Raw genomic sequence first — 15,605 nt, forward strand, 5'->3', positions numbered from 1 at the left:
ATCTATCTACCTATCCACACACCCACCTATCTATCCTAGTATCCATTCATTTCTCCATTGACCACCCATCGCCTATGCATCCACACACACTCATTCATCCATCCACACATTCATCCATGTGCCTGTCTGTGGTAGTTCGAACAAGAATGACCCCTATGGGCTCCAGTATTGGAACACTTGGTTCCCAGTTTGTGACATTGTGTTGGGAGGTCTATGTGACACAGCCTTGCTGGAGGAAGTACACCACTGGGAGTGGGCTGTGAAATTACAGTCTTGCCTTACTTCCAGTCTGCTCCCTACTTTATGCTTATATTTGAAGATGTGGTCCCTCAGCTTCCTGCTCCTGCCGTCATGGCTGATGCTTCATGCTGTGTCTCCCCACCATGATGGATGCTTATTCCTCCAGAACCATAAGCCCAAATAAACACTTCCTTCTCTACGTTGCCTTGGTCAGAAAATACCTAAGACACAGTCCTTCTGTCTATTGACCCACACATCCACCAAAACTTCACCAAACCTCCTCTTCCCCAAGCCTTGATCCATAACAGACACAGCTTCAATGTGATTAAAAACTGATAGAAATGTCAAAAGTTCACACTCAAAGAAACTTGCAAAAGTAGTCAAAGGCCACAAACCTTTCCATCTCTTTCCAGTTTGTTCAGTGCCCAAACAGCTTGAAGCCTTGCAAGACCGTTGAGGAAGACGGTCTGCTCTTACGGTTTTGAAGCATCAGATGCCTTGAAAAGAGGCTCACAGGGGCAGGGCGGGCTGCGGCAAAAGGATGTGGAGAGGAAGGAGGAGCAGTTGGGGGTGAGGCGAGGCTGGCATTGGGTCACAGAGAACGGGAGGGAGTGATTAGGAACATACAAACAGATGGTCGAGAGGTGGGAAATCTGGCCTGGGCTTGCGAACCAAGAGATTCCAGTATTACCCAGCAGCAGGTCTGGTGCACAGCTCGGTGGCTAAGCACTGGCAGAGCGTGTGCAGGAGGTGCTGGGTTACTTCCCCAGCACTTGGGGAAAAGGAAATAAGACTGTAGCTGCCTTCCCTTAGGCTTGGATCCTGAAGTGACTGTGGATGAGCCCGGCATAGACGCCAAACAATAAGATAAAAATGTGCCGAAGGAGTGTTTGACACAGAGTGGGACAGAAACACAGGTAGCACCTACTATGTGTCATACACTAGTCCAAGCATCAGGTCAGAGAAGCCCAAATATGTCCATTATCCACCCATCTCCCTGCGAAAAGTCCATTATGCTGAGTGCTGCCCACCATAGGAAGCACCGCCTGAACTAACGCAGTCAGTCAGTCAGTCAGTCAGTCATCCGAGAAGAGGGCCACTAAAAGCCTGATACGTAGACGGCACGATGCCCTCAGCCATTGTGTGATGTTGTAATGGAATATCACATGCTGGGTAATGTATGAAGAAAACAAATGTGTTTCTCAAAGCTTTCAAGCCCGATGTCAAAAGCACATCTATGAGGGTCATCACACTGCATCAGCCCATGGTGGAAACCGAAAGGCAAGAGAGAAAGCTTCAGAGAAGGCCGGGGAACTGGGGGGAATCAGCCTGTCTCTGGAAGCCTATTACCCTGACAACAGCATTAGCCTATTCACACAAGGAGGACCCTCAGGTTCTATTCATCTTTTCCATCTTTGCTGTAGATGAGATGAGCCCAGAGCAAGCACTCCACACAGCAAGCCACACCCCTAACTCCTCACCTGGGGACCCTAAGCAGGAATTCTACCACTAAGTCTCACCCCCAGCCCCTCACTGGAGGATGTTAGGCAGGGTCTCTGTGTCTAAGCCACACCCCAGCCCCTCACTGGAGGATTCTAGGGCAGAACTGTATAACTGAGCCACGCCTCCAGCTCCACCTAGTTACCTTTCAGACTTTACCTCTCAATCCTATTGTACTGAGGACTAGCTTCTGAGGGTGAAGTCTAGTTTGCACACTGAGTTGCGGCAGAAGACAAGGCACAGGAGACTTATCTGAGATCATCCAGCCAGTGGCCCTCACAGGTGGGATCTGAGACACAGCCACTGCTGGGCTAGAGTCCTCCACTCTGCCCCACACATGTAGCCATTGCCACTATCAAGGCCCAAACCACGAGTTCCCACAAGCACACACAGGCCAGGGACTGACTGAATGATCCAGTCTTGCAGAAGAACCACTTGTGGACTAAGAGACTGCTTGAGACTAACCTGTGTGGAAGCTGGTGTCTGCTAAACACTGACAGCTCTCAGCTGACTCTGGCTGAAACTTGATGCCCAGGCATGGACTCAAAGAAACCCTGAATTCATTCAGTCCTTGACTTAGAAACTACCCACAGATCACTTTAGCAGTGCTCCGAAAGGCAAAAGAGATAAAATCACACCAAACTGGAAATATCCAGAATGTACATCACCCAGGATAGATGAACTGTTGAAAGAGTAAACGACCTGCTGCTACACACAACCAGAAACGAAGCACACACACCAATGGATGTGAGGCCCTGGGTTCAATCCCCAGCACCCCAAAATGACAGGAATGCATCTGTAGACACCAACATCCTCACTTGTTCAGAACTGATGGGCACCTCAGAAACCCAGGGTAGTTACTGGGAGAGGCAGCTCACACAGACTGCCTGTCTTGCCCAACCCCCAAGGACATTCCTTGAGTTTTTCACTCTCATAGATATTCAGGGGAGACAGAACTGGGAGTTTGGGGAGGCGCACTCAACATACTGTTTTGTTTGGGTTTCTGATATAAAACCAAGACTGACCTCAAACTTGTGATTCTCCTGATAGGTGGGTTTTCCACACCAAGAAAACTCCCAAATTCTAAACTGAGCAGTGATCTTCTGGTGGGTCTACAGTGATCACCCAGGGATGGCCACAGAAGCTGCTAGAGCCTTTGGTCTCATTCTGAGCTGGTCTCCTGACCAGCTCTGAAGGACAGGACAAGGGTTGGGAGGGAGGCTCCAGAAAGCTAATTACACAGTTCAAACCCTCACCCTGTCACCCTTGAGGGAGGGACTGAGCAGAGGGAGGGAGCAGCGGAAGGGAAGTAATTTTATCTTAGACCGAAGGGAATCAAAAAGTGGGCCAAACGGACGTGAGGGTTTTTTTGTTTTGTTTTGTTTTGTTGGGTTTTTTCCCTTTCCCTGAAAGCTTCCAGAAAGAATCAAGGATGCACAGTGTTTGAGGGATATGTTAGATGCAATAGTATCCAGCCTGGCAGATGCACACAGCCCCATCCTAGGCACACCCCCCAGGAAACCTACATGGAAGCCCAAGATTATTATCTCAGCATTTGAGAGGCAGAGGCAGGAGGATAAGGAGTTCAGAAGACAGTCCTGTCTACACACACACACACACACACACACACACACACACCCCAAAACTACTTACTGAAGACAGAACGGAATGCTGTTTTGGAAAGTTCTTGACATGCCAATCATTTTCTCAGCAGCACCCCACAACTCTGCTCCAAGAGCATCTGAATATGCTAGCCAAAGCAGCTTCCTCATAACCTGCAGTGTGGAAACTCGGGCCTCAACACCAGAGATGGGGTGGCTTAAAGACATCTAACACTCGAGGTTGGTCCTACTCACATGCCAGGGATTGCCTGGTTATTGTTTTGTTCTATTGAGGTTTCTGTTTGTCTGAGACAGGGCCTCATGTAGCCCAGACTGGCCTCAAACTGCCCAGGATGACTTTGTACTTCTAATCCTCCTGCCTCCACCTCCTAGGTGCTGAGGTCATACATGTGCGCCACAATGCCTAGTTTCTACAACACTGGGGATGGAACCCAGGGCTTTGTGCATGTTGGGCAAGCACCAGCTGAGCCACATCTCCAGCCCCTGAAAGGTTTTCTTCTCCCTCTGTCCTCTTCGAGACTCATGGCCCCTTCTGGAAGAGATGGCTCTTGGAAATGTACTAGCTGCAAGAGAGTGGGGCCAAGTAAACCCTCCAAGTGGCGACTTCACCAGAGAGAAAGTGCATACACGTTCTATTCTATGGAACAGCAGTCAACAAGGGTGAGCACCCAATCACCTGGCAGACAGCTCACTTTCCGTCTACAAAGGCCCTGCTTTCAATTGCCCAAGCACCACTTAAGAGACCTTCCCTGCCTTAACAGCTTTGTTCAGAGCCCCCAGGCCTCTGCCCTGAAGGCCTGGAACATGAAAATATCTGCATAAGGCCAAATCAGATGTTGCAGCAGATAACCTGTGGGTGAAGACAGGCCCTTCTTGTGCTCACTCAGCAAGCATTTAAGGCGACTTGGCCAGCACAGATCTGTTGTAATGAAGGCAGTGGAGTGACGGAGCCTGACTTTGTGCCACTGCAGAAACAAGGACCGATTCTAGCGTGAACACAGAGCTTCTGAGTCCACCCTCAGTCACACCCAGCTATGGTATCTAACCACTGTCCCTTACAAAGCACGGGGTCTGGTCTTCCCTCCTAAGGCCATCCCTTGGTGTGGAGCTCAGAATCTGGGATCTAAGGGATAACAGACAGTAGACAGCTCCCTGTGGCCACCTTGGAGGACAGTCTGGACATCTCATCTCTTGCAAAATTAAGCCTGCTCCTATCAGGAAACCCACCCGTCCCAAACCTGGGCCTTTACCAAAAAGAAATGAACTATATCTCCACAGTGTTCCCAATAAAACCCGGACAGTGGCATTACCAGCTGCCACTGATCATAATCACCCACACTGGAGACATCCAAATTGTCCTTCAGCTGGGACCCAGGGGACAAACTGTAGCCCATCCACTGAGTACTGCTTAGAAATCACATCTTTAATCCCAGCACCCAGGAGGCAGAGGCAGGTAGATCTCTGTGCGTTTGAGTCCATCCTGGTCTAAACAGTGAGTTTTGGGGAAGCCAGGGTTACCTAACGAGTCGGGGATCCAGTGGGGGGAGTTGGAGGTACACTAATGATACTCAGGCTACTACAGACCAGAGTGAAGCCAGCCTCTGAAAGCTCTGTGCTGCTTGACTTCCAGCACTGGGATGCAGATCAAGAAGGCAGGCGGATCCAGAAACTGCCTCAGAAAAGCAAGAGCTAGGCTGGAGCTCAATGGTGGAGCTCTTGCCTACTGTGCAGAAGGCTCAGGGTTCCATCCATAGCACTGAAGAAAAACAAAAGCTAGTGCATGATTCTATTTCTAGAACCTTCTAGAAAAAGAAAAAAGAACTCTAGAAAAGGAGATGAGGTCACAGGTCACAAGGGACTGGAGATGTGAGGTGCTGACTCAGAAGAGGAACAGGGAATATTTTGGGGAGATGGAGCTGTTCTGTATGTCAAACAGGGCAGTGGTTCCACAGCCTACGCATCTGTCAAAACTCATCAAACAATACGCACGAAAGACAGAGCCTGATACAAAGAGATCACACCTCGGTAAACCTACTTTCCAAGCAGACGGGAACAGACCACAGGACATGCCAGGATGACCTGGAGACTCAACGTACAGCCCTGAGCTGGCAGCAGAGGGGCCCCAGAAGCACACTGGATACAATCCCAGCACTGTGGAGACTGAGGCATCAGGGTCATGAGTTCAAGATCAACATGAGCTATATAGTGAAATCTGTCTCAAAGAGGAGGCGGGAGGAGAGGAAAGAACATCTGATGAAAAGGCAGAATCCGAGCCACATCCCAAGGCCAACGACAGACCAGAACCATCATTTTAATAAAAGAAACCCTACAAACATAAGACCCAGAATCCCTGCCAGACAGATGCTCCTTTGCTTACGGTGGAACCACGTCTTGAAGAATCAACAACACCACCAGATAAACTGAAATCATCGAATCGGCCCTGCAGCCCCTGAATGAGCCCACGTCAGCCATCACCCTTGCCATCACTGGCCACCTGACACTACTGTCTGTTCAGCTGCCCAGCACGGCAAGCTGTCGACAGACCATATACTGCTAGCCCAAGATAGGACCACAACTCAAGATCCTGATCATGGTACCTATTGCCTGTATGCCCTTTCTCTAGCCTCATGTTAAGTCAGAAAATCCTAAGCTGAACACCACAGTTAAATTAGACCCCCTGTCTCTGCGATATTCCTGGCAGGATGGATGGGGTGGGAGAGTGGGGACTGCATCAGCAGACCTTCATTAAACACATTGGTTTTTCTACTTCAAAACCTACCCTGATGCTTGCCAAGTGGGCTGCACTAGAGCTGGGGCTTGGGGTTCAGTGGCCCGGCATGCATGGTCTGCTGGCTCCCATCCCAGCACCTCAAAAGACCACACAGACCCTCAGCCAGTTTGGTTTTGCTTCCAGATGGGCAGATCTTCAGGCTCTGAGAGATTTCTGGATTCGGAGACTAGGGGTGAGGGATCATACCTTTGTGGAATAAACGTCCCAGTGGCAAAGCCAGGATAATTCTTACTTCCCAGATGACTTCTCTGGAAACTCCTGGCGGGTGGATGTAGTAGAGAAACTCTATAGCTCAAAACATCTCTCCATCTCAGCAAAACTCTCTAGAGCGTTCTATGTTTCAGGTCAGGCCAAATGTCTAACCACATGCTATTGCATCTCTTGAGGGTCCTATCACACTTCTCAGTTCTGCACGAGAACCAATTAGCCAGTGCCCACAGGTCCCTGATGCCACGGTGACTCCAGGCTCCTTCTTGAGTTTTACAGACTCAGCCAGTGTATGATGAAGCACATAGGCCAGGGCCCTAGCACTGGAGAGTCAGGATTCACAGGCAGGGCAGGGAGGCACACTGGCATGAGGAGGGTGGAAAGATGACACTGGCATTTGATGGAGCAGGTGGCATCATGAGGGGACGCTCGAGGAAAGTTGAGGTTCCTTTTATGGAATCAACAGATGCGATCTCTGTGGGGGTCATCACGGCCCCTCTTCTCCACATTCTAACTAGACTTCCAATGAGTGGGACCACATGTGAAGGTGTATGGCTCACTGAGAGAACAGCACAGGTTATAGACCGTACTCAGAGTTTCTTACCCGGATGCAAGGACATCTCTTCTTGAGACCGGCCTCTAGCCAGAGCTGCTGGGAGACAGAGAGGATGGAACTGAGGTGGCCAACTGTCCCAAAGTGGAGAGAAAGCAAGGGTCTACCCTTAGCAGTTGAACACACTGGAACTGGCAAGGGGGAGGAATATTCCCTTTGCCACAGTCAACTCCACAGCCCTGTAATCCCTCCCCCTCCACAGACAGCAAAGGTGGCCATCTTTCGTATGGCCACACGACCCTCAGAAAACTGACCTCCAAAAGTATGCCCTGCTCCACGCATCAGAAACTGGTGGGGTCAGGCAGACCACTCCAAGACCAGCTCGGAGGGAAACAACAGAAAGCATAGAAGAGAACACCCCTAAAGGCCCATGATAAACATCCCAGAGGCCACCACACAGTAGATACACTTGCAGCATGAGAAAACATCTTAAAGGTACCCACAGAGAAGAAGGTACAGAAGAACACTGCTCCAGTACATGAGGCTTAAAGGAAGGTTAGAAGGTCAGCTGATCGTGTTCGGGTGTGAGCAGGAAGGGAAGGCTACAGGTCCTTTAGCCTGGAAGCTGCACATTCATCAATGGTGCCAGACCCAACTCTTAGACTTGTACACATCTTAGACTTTATTCTAAAAAAATTCTCAATATATTTCAGCTGCTAACGTGCTTGCTGAGCATGCGTGAGACCCTGATTCCAGAGTAAAACTAGTGTCATAGAGACCCTGTCTTCACTTCCCTAAAAAACAGTTTAGAGAAATTACTGAAGTGCTTATTTTTTTCAGTGTCAATAGTATTTGGGTTTTTTTTTTTTCTTTTTAAAGTCAGTGTTCTGTGTGGTGGTATCTTGATTCCCAGGCAAGGCTATGTTATCTCCTCCCACTGGCCTGAATTTCTTGATGGAACAGCCTCAGGTCTTCTGTTCCTCCCTCCGCACCCCTCCCGGAAGCAGCTCCCTGCATGATGACCAGGCTTGGAGTTTGCTGGGTCTGGGATGGGAAGCGCTTCCTTCTGGAGTGGGGCTGTATAACAGTGTTTGATTCTTCAGGCCAAAAAGGGAACAGAGGCTCTGCAGAGAGGGCGGGAAACAGCACATACTCATTCCAGAGCTACCCAGTGCAAGTGAGGCCTGAACTAGCCAAGAAACAAGGTTGGGGTGCTCTCCTGGTGCCCAGGGCTCGGCCCAAACATGCCTCTTGTGAGGGGCCATCACCTACAGCCCTCAGAATTGCAGCATCCAGGATGGACAGGGGTGAGCTGAGGACAACAGAGGGGCTCCCCAACTCTTCTGCCTCCTCTTGTAAGGCTACAGAGAGGGGAAAGCCATTTGACAAGAAAGCCCATCAGTCCAGTGATGCTCTCCTGAGACGGCGGCCCCCAGAGCCAGCTGAAGCTGGTTCAGACCCCCTGACACTCTCCAAGCACCAGATACTCAATCCATTCTGTATATTAAAGTCACGCATCCTCTGAGCCTGCTACTGGGCTGGAAGGTTTGGGAGGGCACACTGCCAGCCTTCAGGACCAACCTTTGCAAGGAGGAATTCAGGGGTAAAATCCTGGCACCTATCTGAAGCACCAATAACACTGTGGTTAAGGAGACATCCCTCAAAAAATAAAAAAGACCTTTGACTAACAAATCTTAATTTTCACCAGCCTCCAAGTAAACCACGTACTCCAAAACCTCCTGCTCTCTTGATATAATTTCACAGCCCCAAGAACCGACCATCTGGAGCCCCCCAGAAGTGAATGCACCCCTCTATGCTCTTTGAGCAGAAACTCCAAGAGCCCAGCTCTGCCTGAGACAGAAGGGCCCCACCCATTACAGAGGAGCTACAGACCCCTTGCAAACTCTAAGTACCTGACCAGCCCAGATAATTTTGGCCCTCAACAGACTGGAGCCTGAAAAGCCAAGAGGCACATTTGGGCATGGCAGGGTGGCCAGCCAGCCTGGGGAGCAGGGTGTGTCCCCCCACACCGGGAATCTGGGTCATGCTTAGATGGCAGAGAAGCCTTGACTCTACCCACTCGCGCCTGCCTGCATCAGCCCAGATGCATATCCTCTTCCAGGTTTATGGGAAGCAAATGAGGACTTCATGGAATCAGGGCTCTGTGTGCAATCAGTCTCAGCAGAGGAAAAACAGCTCTTTGCCATTTTCCTCTGGGTCGTACAGGGAAGGGGGATTGCCTACCTGCCCAAGATGTCCATATGGAGGCTGACCCTCCTGGTGTTCCTCCCCAGCTTTTCAGTGTATGAGAAGCTAAACCCAAGTCCACAAGCAGCCCTTCAAAGGGTCCCCACTTCTTTCCGTTCCTTCAGCCTTCCCTCGTACTGAAACAACCCACCTAAAATCCTTCCCAGGCCATGAGCCTCACCAGGTGGATACCATTATGTTTCTTTACACCCCAAAAGATAACGCTGAAGGGGCTCTGATCTGTGATAGGAGGGAATGGAAGTTGATCATAGAGGTTCTGAAGATGTGTCCCTCAAACCACTAAAAAAAGATGGTCCCCAAATGCAGCTGGTGGCCCACTCAGAGCCACTAGCTGAGGGATGGCTTCTCCACCGCCAGGCCACATGGTATCCCATACCCTAGGCCTGAGGATCCCACCTTGGGTAGAAGGCCAGGGTTGAGAGATCGGGGTACTATTCCAAAGGACTTGAGGGGGACATGTATGGGTTCTCCCACCCTGTAACCAAATCGTCCAGGCACTGGCCAAGCTAGGGTTCCATCAGAAGTCAGACCCCATCGGAAGAGCCCCCATCAGTGTCCCCGCGCGACCCAGGATCCAGACCTTCGGTCTTCACAAGGAACCACTCACTCCCCAGTCCCAAGCCTCCTAACTACTCGCAGGCTCACTCTGCAGCTGCAGCCCAGCAGGCCTGGAGGCTGCCTCACTCAGCTACCGGGCCCCCATCTCCAGCCCCTAGCCGCCGAGAAGCCCCCCAGCTCCCATCAGCCCCCAGGTCTCTCTCCCAGCCCCGCAGAGAGAGAAGGAGGAGGAGGAAGAAGAGGAGGAGGAAGAAGAGGAGGAGGAAGAGGAGGAGGAGGGGAGGCGCAGCCGCCCGGGCTGGGGCAAAAGGATATGGCCATTCCGTGATCTTTTTGGCGTATTTTCTCACCACGTTGTCTTCACTGAAGAGGAACAGGGAGCGGTTGACCGTGAGGCAGTTCTGGCGGACAGGGATGGGGTTGTAGAGGGCCATGGTCCGCGCTCTCTGCGCCATCGACTGCTTGTACATCCTCTGCGCTCCGGGCTGCCCGCCCTGCCGGCTGCCCCCGGCTCCTCGGCCGCCCGCGGCGCCCACGACCACCCCGGCGGCCGGCCCTGAGCCTCCTCCGCCTGCGCCGTAGCGGCCCGGCATCTCGTCTCCAAAGCGGGCCATTCTGCAAAGAGCAAAGGGCCTCGGGTTACGCGGCGGCTGCTGTTGCTGCGGCGAGCGCTGCGGAAGCCACGGCCACCGCCACCACCACCTCCACCACCACCGCCGCCGCTGCTCAGGCTGGCCGGGCTGTGGGGACGGCGGCTGCACCTGCGACTGCGGAGACGCTCCACGGCCCAGCCCATCGGGCGGCGGCGCCCGGCCTCGGCTCGGGGGGCTCACGAGCGGGACGGCCCGGCCGTGCCGGGGAGCGCGGCTCGGGACATGCCGGCAGAGGCGGTGACCCCGGGCGGGAGGAGGGGTGCGGGGGAGGGCGCGGGGGCGGGGCGCGGGGGAGGGGCGCGGCAAAAATAACCGGGGACGCGATCCAGGCGATCCCCGGCCACCCACTCCGGAGAAGAAAAAAAATTTTTTTCAGTTAAAAAAAAAATCAGTTAAAAAATAGTGTAAAAAGATCAGTCTTTTTTTTTTTTTAAGCAACGCTCCAATGCACACCCCCTTTAAAACGCGAAGTCTAAGCGAAGGACGTCCCCCCCTCCCTGGGACGCAGCGACTAGCTTCAAATTCCTCCGAGGTCCGAGTCAGCTTGGCATCTTGCTAAAGGCGTGGGCTCGGCCCATTAGTAAAAATAAAATAAAATAAAAAGAAGGAAAAATTAAATAACAAAAAACCAAAACCAGGTCTTTGCTATAGGAAGAGGGTGGCAGCGAAGGATTTGTCCGTCTGTTTTGCTGACTTTCCTAGACCTGGAAAGAATAGAAAATTCCTGAAAACGCTGCAGCCCCTCCCCCAAATCCAACCAGACTGGAGAGCGGGGGGCGGAGGAGCGGGGCGCAGGGGCGCGGCGGGGCTCGGAGGCGTCAGGGAGCCGCTGGTCCCCGGCTTTGAAAAAAGCCGATCTGTTTTCCTCCTGATTCAGCAGCCGCCGGCTCCTCTGCGCGCGGAAGCGTGTGTGCGCGCAGCCAGGCGCGGCGCAGCCTCGGCCGGGGGGAAATTGCAGCAGCGCAGTCTTGAAAATTCCCCACGGGGGGAAGGAGGCGAGAGAGCGAGCGAACGAGCGAGGGAGGGCGGTGCGCGCCTCTCGGCAGCGGCTCGGGCTGCGGCAGAGCCTGGCAGCATCCCACCCCCGGGCGCCTCCCTCCCTTCCCCCAGCTCCGCTGAAAGAAGAGGTGCGGGGTGCGAGGAGGGAGCTGCCCGGCCAGGAGCCGGGGCTAGATCGCGGCCCTGCGCCCTAGAGCAAGACCCACCCGGTGACACGCGCAACCAATCACCGGCGCGGGAGCAGGCGCGGCCAGGCGCGCAGGGGGAAGTCGGGACAGAGTCCTCCCGCACAGGGGACCTTGCCTGCCACCCGAGGTCCGCGTCGCTGCCTAGAACGAGGCGTGCCCAGCAGGAAGGAAGAAACTTAAAAGACCAGAGGATTTGATCTGGAGACTTGGTGCGGGTGGCCGTCGCTGAACAAATATGGGTCTGTAGAGCAGAAGACAGTTTTAACGAGCTAGAAGGACTGTTTGGGGCACTTCTAGGAAGGCTGTGGGCCTCAGGGAGGGGGCAATCCAAGCTAATGTTTAGGAGATCCTGGTGGCAGCACCTGTGAGCTCCCAGGAGCGACCACTGGGGCTGCTGGCCTGGGTCGGCTCGGCCCCTGCTCTATATGGCACTTAGATCAGCCCACCTACTTTTTTTTCTTTCTTTGTATTTGGAAACTCCATAAACACAGAGAAAACTACATAAATCACAAATGAACAAATTGAGGAATTGCTGCGAATGAACCCTCCTGGAAGCCAGCTCCCCAGAAACCCGCCCACGGGCCTACACAGAGGCCAGCGCCAGTGTAACTTCTGCCTGAGCATTAAGCTTTATTTATGACCTTGGCATGCCTTCCTCGGCAGGAGTTATGTTTTGCTTCTTTTGATCCCATAATAAGCGTCATCCTGCAGAACCTGTGGGTGACACATTTTCTTTGCTGTATAATACTCTATAGAGAAAATTCTACAATTTGCTTGTCCAGTTTCTTTTTTTACTGGGCATCTGGGTTCTTTCTATTTGGGGCCACAGTATGGCATTGCCTGAGACACCATGTGTATGCGAGCTTGCCTGCCGGCTTGTGGAGAAAGGCTATGTATTGGCAATGCTTCAGGTCCTAATCATGTAGTAGCTTCAGGGTTATAGGATGTGGAGCTATCTTCTAAATCAGATGTACCAAGAAATAGTTTTGTGAGCTAGAAATGTGGCCAAGCAGGCAGAGTGTAGGCTGCTCTTCCAAAGGACCTCAGCGGGATTCTCAGCACCCACATGGTGGCTTACAACCAGCTATAACTCCAGTTCCAGGCGATCCAACACCATCTTCTGGCTTCCTTGGACATGTGGTGCACAGGCATTTGTTCAAACAAAACACGTGTATATTTAAAAAACGAAATAATAAAGTTCTAAAAAGAAGGAATGGATTTCAGGGACCAGCAAGATGGCTCCCTGGGTAAAAGGGCTTTCCACCAAGCCTGCTAACTTAACTCCCAGGACCCATATGATGGAGGAAATCCAACTCTCATAAGATGTGCTCTGGCCTCCATACACATAAACAATTTAAAATACAATTAAATTGTTTTAATTATCAAGGAACTTTTTTATAGGTGCAGGCCTGCCATCATGGAACTCAGAGGCTGAGGCAGGGGGATTGTGATTTATCATGAATTTCACTAAGCCTAAATGTTTGTAGACTGGAAAGCAGAGAGTGAAAGGGGGAGAGAGAGAGGCTGAGGAGGCAAATCTTCAGCTAGTTAAAACCTGCTTGGCCCACACACACAGTATTTGAGTTCATTTGGAACATTCTAGAATGATGTTATGTCTGTGTATAAATTCCTTATCCTGTGCATTTTAAGATTTTCTAATTTGTCAAAACAAGCCAGGTGTGGTAGTATCTACCTGTCACTCAAGAGGCAGAGGCAGGAGAATTGTTCTAAGTTCAGGGACAGTCTGAGCTGCAGGGTACACTTTAGGCTAGTCAAATCCTGCCTCAAACAAGGAAGCATATAAATAAATCACAACAAAGAATTTGATAAAGCATGCTTGGCGTAAGTGATTAAAACACATGGGCAGAGCTGTGCGAGTGGGGGTGTCGCTCACACACAGGGACAGAGCTGGGGGGAACAGCACTCACACACACATACATACACACACATGGGCAGAGCTGGGGGCAGTGCTCACACACAGGGGCAGAGCTGGGGGAGTACTCACACACAGGGGCAAAGCTGGGGGAGTACTCACACACAGGGGCAGAGCTGGGGGAGTTCTCACACACAGGGGCAGAGCTGGGGGAGTGCACACACACACACCATACAGGGGGGGTGGGGGAGTGGCAGAGCTGGGCGGGGGATGCTCAGGGCACTTGCCACACTGTGACGATGTTTAGACATGCCCCTGCTCTGCTTTTCACTGTCTCAAAGGCCAATAGCATAAACCAGGAAGCTGCTGCCTAAGGAGATTAGGAGTCAGCCCAGGAGACCGGCACCTTGCAGGGCCTTTCCAGGATGGTTGGTAAGATTCATCTTCACCTGCAGGGATTTCTGATGCCCCCTGAGCTGCTTGGACCAGAGTGGATCTGGAGGATGATGGAGTCCCAGGATAAAGATTCCAGAGTCTTCAGAGTAGCCCCATTTTTTTGTATGTATGTATGTATGTATGTACGTATGTATACACATACATGTAGATGGTCAAGCACATGTGTGCAAATGCACCTGGAAGCCAGAGGACAGCTTTAGGTATTGTTCCTCAGGTACCACCTGACTTTTTAATTAAAGAATTGACTGATGATTGATTGACTGGTTGACTGATTGACTGATTGATGGGGGACAGAGGTTGGCATCAGGTTTTGTTTTGTTCTTTTGTTCTCCTCAGTTCCACTGGCCTGCAGTTTGCCAAGTAGACAAGGCTGGCTAGTGGGCGAACCTGAGACATCTTCCAAACTCTGCCTCCCCCGCCCTGGGAGTGTAGTACCACACCCTACTTCTTATATGGGATTTGGGGAATCAACTCAGGTCCTCATGCTTAAATGGCAAGAACGTTACAGGCTGAGCCACTTCCCGAGCCCAGTAGCCCACCCATACACACTCCGGGAAAGGTTGGAAAATTCTCCTAAGTCACTGCCGTGAGTCTAAAACCCATTGACACTGTGCTCCATAGAGAACAGTCGGATATGCACTAAGGAAAACAGAGCTTGTCTGTCAGCTAAGCATCTGAACAGGCTGAGATCGGTGGCTCTCTCCAGATCTGCGTCTTTTATTTATTACCAGTGTTGTTTGTGTGTGAGCACCGGAGGATCATTTTGTGATGTTGGTTCGCTCGTCCCACCCTTACGTGGGTGCCAGGGATAGGATTTGGGTCACATCGCTTTCACGGCACCCTTCCCTTATGAGCCATCCTGCTGACCCTTCTGTTCAGGGGGTGCTGTTTGTGTGGCAGGTATGCACCTGCTGAGATGAACGTTTGGAGATCAGAGCAAAACTTAACTGAAGTCAGTTTTCTCCTTTTACCACACGGGTCATGGGAAACAAACTCAGTCAGGTGTGTGCGGCAAGCATCTTTCCCAACTCAGCCATCTTGTCAGCCTAGGTGTGTGTAATTTCTATTCTATAAAGTTCAAATCAGGGCAGAAGTTTGCTGTCATTTGGGAAGGTGAAGTGGCCACCACATTGGTGGTAAAGAAGTGACTGGCCTGGAGGGACCTGTTAGAAGCATCTCTCTGTGGGTAACAATTGCACAAATGTGTTTATTTTGCAAACTTTGTTCATTTAAAAAACAAAACACAAAACTTTGGGCTAGTGAGCTGGTTCAGCAGCAAAAACTCTTGCCCTGCAAACCTCATGCTATTGCCTGAGTCAGATCCTGGGATCTTCCTCATAAAGATGGACAGAGAGAACCCCCTCCCACATTGTTCTCTGGCCTCTACATGTGTGCCACGCTGTGCACACACCATGCATATATGTCATACATGCACAGCAACCATACGTTAACAATAAAATAAAAATGCTTTCTTTTTTGAGCTGGGGTCTCATGGCACCCAGACTGTCTTTAAACTCTCAGCTGGTCTCCTGTCTCAGCCTCTTCTCTGTGGGACTTCCAGACTCGAGGCAGCACGCTTGACGACTTTGAGTTCTTCTGTGTTTTATTTACTTTTTTTGAGACAGGGCCTCATGTATCTTAGGCTGGACTGAAACTCATTATGTAGCCAAGGATGACCTTAAGTTTCTGATCTTCCT

At 51.4% G+C, this 15,605-nt stretch overlaps 1 protein-coding gene across 4 annotated transcripts in view; it reads right to left on the reverse strand.

The window, feature by feature from the left end:
* The window catches only part of Cacna1a (calcium voltage-gated channel subunit alpha1 A), a 227,284-nt gene extending 216,931 nt beyond the window's left edge, over window positions 1–10,353 (reverse strand). For 3 of the 4 annotated variants that reach the window (XM_028755490.1, XM_028755488.1, XM_028755491.1), the window contains exon 1: window positions 10,055–10,353. In XM_028755490.1, coding sequence (XP_028611323.1) covers window positions 10,055–10,353 — 299 coding nt within the window. The remainder of the gene's footprint in view (window positions 1–10,054) is intronic. The other variant, XM_028755489.1, reaches the window with a different exon arrangement.
* Window positions 10,354–15,605: the final 5,252 nt, after the last annotated feature.

The sequence above is a fragment of the Grammomys surdaster genome, unplaced genomic scaffold, assembly GCF_004785775.1.
Source record: "Grammomys surdaster isolate TR1022 unplaced genomic scaffold, NIH_TR_1.0 126063, whole genome shotgun sequence".
In the NCBI taxonomy this organism is placed as follows: domain Eukaryota; kingdom Metazoa; phylum Chordata; class Mammalia; order Rodentia; family Muridae; genus Grammomys; species Grammomys surdaster.